Raw genomic sequence first — 7,379 nt, 5'->3', positions numbered from 1 at the left:
TCAGATACCAATCATTATAATAGCAACTAATCGAGATTTGTTTTAATGAATCAAACTTCACGGTTGTTCAGCATATCGTTACAATATCACCTTTAAAAAATATGTTGTGTTATATTACCAATGTAGGTTTATTTTGTCGGGTTGTTGTCTCTTCTACACATTTCCCATTTCCATTCTCAATTAGTATATTAAGTTGACAATAGAAGGTGATGATATTGTGTCATTGCCAATGATTCTACCAACTAAAAAAAATGTGAATAAATACTGGTCACCGTATTCTTTTCAACTGCAAATAAAACCCATATTGTGTACTAAAAAGGAGGCTACGACAATTCAAACATAATGCGACTCAGATATACCATAATTATCAATCAACGCATTACGGTGTATGTTAAAATTTCTAAAAGATGACATCAACTTGACCACTTGAAAGCTTTGATTCAATGGTTTTCTTGTAAGCAACAACCCCCCGTGAAGGAAATCATGGCCAAACACTCATACTCTGGAATATGTTATTAATTGAGAGACATATACCCCATCTGGAATGTTACATAGAAATGGAAGGTTAGAAAGTGAAAATCTGTCATCATCTCTTTTGTCAACAAAATTTGTTTTCAGCCAACCTTCATTGTCAATTTCTAGATATAAGTCAAGATATAATGCAGACTTAACTGTATCTTTGGTATTATTTATTTTAAGATCGATGAGATAGATGCGTTCATCATAGTCATTATTGTTATATTCATTTAGTGAGATGCCATCATTTATACTAGTTAACAAAAGAAACGATACAACACTTTTATCAAAAATAAAATTTTACCGTTCGGTAGAAAACAATAAAAAATAGATAAAATAAGTATTTTGTTACGTTCTATTCGAAGCAGTAACAAGAAATAACGTCCCAGACAGTTCCTGCACCAAATACGGACGGATCAAAGTCATTATCCGGAATTTCAGCTTGCGGAATTTAATAGCGAGTATGACCGCCTTTTGTAGCTACCACAGCTTCACACCTAAGACGCAGAGATCAAAGTCATAATGTTGACTTGTGATATTGTTCCACTCCTGTATGAGAGCTAAACGCAAACCTTGTAGCGTTCCGTTGGATTTTGCCTTCTCGAACACGTCTGCCAAGTTGATCCCATAAATGTTCTATAGGAGAAAGATCCGGTGGTAATGCTGGCCATGGGTTTGTTCAAGATACTAGTAGTCGATACAAATCTATGCCACGTGACATTTAGCGTTATCCTGTTGAAACACATGGGTGAAAACGCGTTTTCAAATAAAAGGCACAACAATAGGGCCAGGAATTTCGTCTCTATATCTCAAAGCGGTCAAGTATCATCAACGATTTTTAACTGATTGCGTCCGTTACGACATATTCAACCTTATACCATCACACTTCCGCCTCCAAGGGTCCGAAAAACGTTCACCTTGCCAACGGTTTACTCTCATGCGTCCATCACTGAAACGGAGAGCAAATCGGGACTCATCTGTAAACACGATATGCTGCCAGGTGTGTAACCTCCAACGTCGTCTAGCACGAGCCCATTCAAGTCTTTCAGCCCTATGACGCTGTTTAAAGAGCAGCACTTTCAGGAAACGTCTTTGACGCAATCGATGCACTCTGAGTCTTCGACAAACTGTTTTGTTTTAAAAATTCCCGATGAAGTTAAGAACGTTCCATCTTGAAGAAATTAATGGGAAGCACATAATGTATAAACTATTTTGTTTACCTTAATGTTAATTTCATTTTTATGGCCATGACTTTTCTTTACTGTTTTTTATTTATTCACTTAATGACTAAATTATGATTTTTATTGATTTATGAATATTCAGAGTGGAAACTATATTTAAGATAGGGAATATCAAGGTATTTTTAAGGTAATAAAAAATAAAAGATAAAGTACATTGGCAAATAAACATTTTCCGACAACAGACTTTTCCCGTGCATGATCTTAATACATTATACATGGAATTTTATGCGACTGTCATACAAGTGAGAGGTTTAGCTAGTTATAAAACCAGGTTTAATCCACCATTTTCTACATATTGAAATGCCTGCACCAAGTCAGGAATATTACAGTTGTTTTCCATTAGTTTGATGTATTTGAGCTTTTGATTTTGCCATTTGATAAGGGACTTTCCGTTTTGAATTTTCCTTTTGAGTTCGGTATTTTTGTTTTATTTTTACTTTTTATATAAATTAGAAATTCTAGTTTTTAGTTCTTTAAAGGCAAATTCATTGATATTTTCTGTAAACCGATTTGTCGTACATATGACCTATAAATTAAGTAATTGAAAAAAGACTGTGATGTTCAATATATAGATCGAATATTAAATAAAAAAATGCTTTTATTGTGTACATTGTAATGTTTGATAAAAAAGTTTTAATTCAGCATTTTATTGATATGTCTTTTTGTGAGACTTTTCATTATTGAAAGCATATACGACCTATAACTAAAAATCCCGTTTGCTAAAAATAGACTTCCACAAATTGTATTTATCATATCCTGACAAATCATTATGTTACGCAAAAGATCATCATAATAAAACTGACGTAGAAATCTACATGGTTATTACGTATTCTTGCACTATACATACAACATTACAATTGAAACCTTGTGGAAGTTTTAATCTTGAAATTTGGAAATAAAATGCATGTAATCTGTCCTTGTTTTAAGGAATATTTATACTTTCGTTTCGTGTAGATAGACGTGATTTTCGATAATCAATTTAAATGGCAGGGTCACCAGCGGAACAACAATTGATGCCCCTCAATGATGATGCTAATGATGTGAATGTAGCTGGCTTAAATCATGAAGTTAATGTTGAGACAACGAAATGTATGGGATACTGCAACCGACGTTTTACATGGATATTTGAGACTGGACCTAACAAAACTAAAGTCTTGATAATCTACGCTTTTATTTCTATCATAGTGATATTGGTATTACTAAGTGTCGTAGCTCATAAAAACATAGATAACAATTCACCCTATTCGGTAAGTTACTTTTCATAATAACTGCCTTCATATCTATGACAATTTTTATTTATTCGTCTTAACGAAAAAATCTTATGCATAAAAATCTTGAAGACATTTTATCTGAAAAATAACTGCGGAGGAATAATCAACTGAGACTGATATATTTTCAAAATACATATTAAACGCACTCATACGATTAAAGTAATGAATGTATGATGTATAAATCAAACCTGTGTATACTACTGTATATTTATTGTTGTGATTATTACAGATGACAGACAACATGGACAATGAATTCCTGAAACTACCATGTAAAGTCATTGATCCAGCCCAATATCCACCAGTACAGAAAGAAAGTGACGACACATGCTTCTACACAAAAGAAAATATAACAAAGATATTGAATGCCACAAGAAAATCATTATTTAAGGTAAGCTTTAACAATTTATTATTTCTTAAGAAGTAATTGAGTAAAATGAAAAGGTCAGCATTTATATTATACATGTATCTAAAATATCGATTTCTACGACGAAATTAGTGACAAGCAATCCAACGACAAGAACCTTTCGAAAGTACTAGGGTTTATTCGCTGAGATTCATATTTATATCGATATACCAAATTAGGACATACGGATTTTGTGTGTTAATCATTTATTTTCTGTTTTTACATTTTGTATATTAAGTACAAAACTTTTATTACATAGCTCTTAGTAGTTCATATGCATAGAGACTTCCGGACTCTTGAAATTCATCATAACCTTGCTATTTAAAGATCAGACCTATAAGACGAACATGCATTTTAAATACATGAAATAGGCTATGGACTATCTGGTAAAAGGGAGATAATCAAATTTGAATCACGTTTGAATATGAATCACGTTCCATCGTCTTTACATGTTGAACTTAAATGTAAAGTTGAGAATGGAAATGGGGAATATGTCAGAGACAACAACCCGACCAAAGAGCAGAAAACAGCCGAAGGCCACCAATCGGTCTTCAACACAGCGAGAAAATCCCGAACCCGGAGGCGGGCTTCAGCTGGCCCCTAAATAAAAATGTGTACTAGTTCAGTGAAAATGGACGTCATACTAAACTCCAAAACATATAAGTGAACTAAAATTAAAAAACATACAAGACTAACAACGGCCAGAGGCTCCTGAATTGGGACAGGCGCAAAAATGCGGCGGGGTTAAACATGTTTTGTGAGATCTCAACTCTCCCCTATACCTCTTTGATAAAAAGACAATGCAATTTCCCATAGGATCTCCTTTTACGACTTGAACTGCACTACTTTTACTATAAAGTTTCATAAAATGTTATATGCTATGACGGGAAAATCTAAAAATAAAAAAAGTACTCTAATTTTTCAAAATTAAGTATTGTGCGGCATTTATCAACATTTATCTTCCCCGGCTTAATCCTTAGAATTAGAGCTGATGATAAAATTCTGTAGTACCCATCATTTTAGTTTGGGACTTCCAGACAATATATTTTACCGCTACCCAACTGTTTTTATACTGTTAAGTTACCAAATATCTATGAGATAACACATGGAGATAGAAGGTAAAGAAAACAAAGTATTTATGAGTAGCAAGTATTTCTCTAGAAGGGGTTTTTGGTTTCTGAATCACCTATATTTACCAAATGCAACCTACAAATGCATTATATGTATGCCTAATAAGTAAGAGACTAAGGTCTCACGTCGAAAGTCGTTATTGACGAGTGATCCCTTCGACTGTTTCTTGTTATCTATTCATTTCATGTGTTATGTTATTTGTACAACTATCATTGTACTTCACAATAACATTGTATTTTTTCGAAAAATTAAATTAGATCTTACTGCTACACCTAAATGATATTTTTTTCATCTTAAGACATTGCGCATGTTTAAACCTGGTGTAAGCATAGGGTAATTTAACTGGCCAGAATAGCTATTCGTTTTGGACGACATTTGCACTGTATACCCCGCCATATATCGTAATGATGAGGATAATTATTTATTTTTCCATTCGCCTTTGTTCCGTTCATCAATTTAATGTTATGAAAAAAATCATGTCCAATTTCAATGTAAAGGTAAGTTGGCCAATACGCAGTATATATTGCTTTTAGCTCTTAAAATAAACATGCTAAGGAAAATTGTGACGAAAAAGGAGGTAACTTAAAATTACGAAGTTTTATAAGTAACAGGATGGTTGACATAGAATTTCAAATTGATATCACCATTCGACTTGAATTTTATAGACGATACGACTACGAAATATTAAGCCATATCGACCTTGTTGAACAGACAATTGCCATCCATTTACTTGTATAAGTTTTATTAAGGCTTTTAATTAAAGAATGCTAAATATCTATTCATGTAACAACGCGGCATTTTGTTTTGAATTGCTAAGGAATATATCTAACAGGTTTACATTTTGTCATGTCAAGACATTTACTATATATGGTATAAATTTTGCTCATTGTTGAAGGCAATAAAACGAAATATAGTTGCTTACGTGCACGTGGTTTTTGGTGTCTGGTAGATAGTTGCCTCAGTGGCAATGATACATCTTCATCTTCTTCAACGTAAACATTGCATGTCCATAATTTCGTAGTTCTGACATCGATATTTCTAAAGCATGAAATGGTTTTGATAAAATCCACGAAAGATTTATGTGTAAAGTTTGCAGTTGGTTGTTAAACAAAAATTCGAGATTTGGAACAGTACAAAGAGAGGCGAAAATACCAACGGGACATTCAAACTCATAAGTCGAAAAAAAAGCTGACAACGCCATGGCTAAAAAGAAAAAAAAAAACAAACAGAAAAACAACAGTACACAAAACACAACATAGAAAACTAAAGACTGACCAACACGAACTCCACCAAAACTGGGGCTGATCTCAGGTGCTTTGGAAGGGTAAGCAGATCATGCTCCACAAATGCATATGAACAGATTTTTATTTTAAAACTAATTTAGTCATCTCTTTACACCTGTTCATATAGCGATTTTTATTGTTATTTATTTAATAAGTCTTTGATATAATGAATATGATTTTATAAATACCCATGTACATTTATACAAATTTCAGAAACCCTGCATGTGTAATCATACAACTCATTGAAAGGGCACTGGACGGTTATGTATAGGTTACCAAAACGGGAAACGCTCAAAAGATGTTTAGTAATGACCATACAGTATTATCCTTCATTATATATTGTATTTTGTGGATAATTTTGATACAACGATCACATTTTCCATTTGATTACGCATTTGTAAACCCATTCTGATTTAAAATGTTTTATTATTGTATTTTAACAGTTCTAAATGGTTACTTATGTGTTCAGAAAAAACACTATAAATATGTGTATGCTTTTTTGCATGTTTTGTTTTATTTTTAAAAGACACTATTATTTCTGTACTAAATATGTATAAATCACAAAATGGTTAGTTCATGTCATAAAGGTTTCAAGTGAATATGTAGCTATTATAATTCATTAAAATCACAAATCACAATATCTGACACTTTTTCATTCGTATGATATGTATCAGACTATGTAAATTGCTGCATTTGTGTTATAATGCATATATATTTAAATTTCATGCATTGCCAATCTAATCCAATATATATAGGGACTCTGTGGGATTTTTTCAAATGAAATAAATACACAAAAAGCATTTATTATTTGAAAGATATATGTCGTAGAAATATAATAGGACAAGAGTTTTCATTTTCATATTTGACCTTTGACCCCAAGCATTTGCCTGATATTCATGAATATATACATTTTTTCTGCCAACATTCCAATTTACAATAGAGACAGTCACACTTAAAAACTTAGTAATATTACTACCGCAGCACGCGTCATTCACAAACTGAGCTGAAAGGATGCAATAACTAAAGTATTTTTATAGCTTATTATATTAGTACATGAAAATCTTGTTTCGTACAGGAAAATACGGGAAGCTGTACTAGTTAGCACAAAACATTAAAAAACGAAATTTGCAAATTTTTGCGAAAATGTTAACTTCCATGTACTATTTTGATAAATATCATTTTTTTTAAGTATATCAAGTGTTTAATAAGGCTACCATTGTTGAATGCAGAAGTTTGTGGGTCCGGGGGAAGAACTGCCTCCCTCTTTTTACCAGTTTTGTAATATGATAAAATAAAAGAAAATTAATTTCAATCCACCTTTCCATGTGAAACCCGGCCTCTACATCAACCTTGAAGATTTCTAGATTTCAGGCAGTAATAATATATTAAGCATGAACAATCATAACTTGAAGCAAAGTTGTGTCTTCCTTTTGAAGCTTTTGAGTTTGCAGTAAATATGAAAAACAAATTATGTGCATAATAAATATGATACGTGCCTTGATTTGTGTTTTTAATTTTTATTTCTAATTTTTGT

The 7,379-nt window shown here is 32.3% G+C and overlaps 1 protein-coding gene across 1 annotated transcript; it reads left to right on the top strand.

Annotated features, from left to right (window-relative positions):
- The first annotated feature begins 2,566 nt into the window (after positions 1-2,566).
- LOC127725520 (uncharacterized) lies at positions 2,567-6,485 on the top strand. Its single transcript, XM_052232557.1, has 3 exons — positions 2,567-3,004; positions 3,258-3,416; positions 6,059-6,485. Exons 1-3 carry the CDS (start codon positions 2,741-2,743, stop codon positions 6,089-6,091), a joined length of 456 nt encoding a protein of 151 aa, XP_052088517.1. The 5' UTR covers positions 2,567-2,740; the 3' UTR covers positions 6,092-6,485.
- Positions 6,486-7,379: the final 894 nt, after the last annotated feature.

The sequence above is a fragment of the Mytilus californianus genome, unplaced genomic scaffold (assembly GCF_021869535.1).
Source record: "Mytilus californianus isolate M0D057914Y unplaced genomic scaffold, xbMytCali1.0.p SCAF_15, whole genome shotgun sequence".
Lineage (NCBI taxonomy): Eukaryota > Metazoa > Mollusca > Bivalvia > Mytilida > Mytilidae > Mytilus > Mytilus californianus.
The sequence above is the reverse complement of the archived record's forward strand: the minus strand, read 5'-3'. Positions and strand labels throughout refer to the sequence as shown.

What these genes read in the sequence shown, in the direction of transcription:
- LOC127725520 (XM_052232557.1), top strand. Translation starts at nt 2,741, where the DNA reads ATGGCAGGGTCACCAGCGGAACAACAATTGATGCCCCTCAATGATGAT. An exon ending in ATAACAATTCACCCTATTCG is followed by an intron (nt 3,005 to 3,257) that starts GTAAGTTACTTT and finishes TGATTATTACAG; the next exon opens with ATGACAGACAACATGGACAA. An exon ending in CAAGAAAATCATTATTTAAG is followed by an intron (nt 3,417 to 6,058) that starts GTAAGCTTTAAC and finishes TACAAATTTCAG; the next exon opens with AAACCCTGCATGTGTAATCA.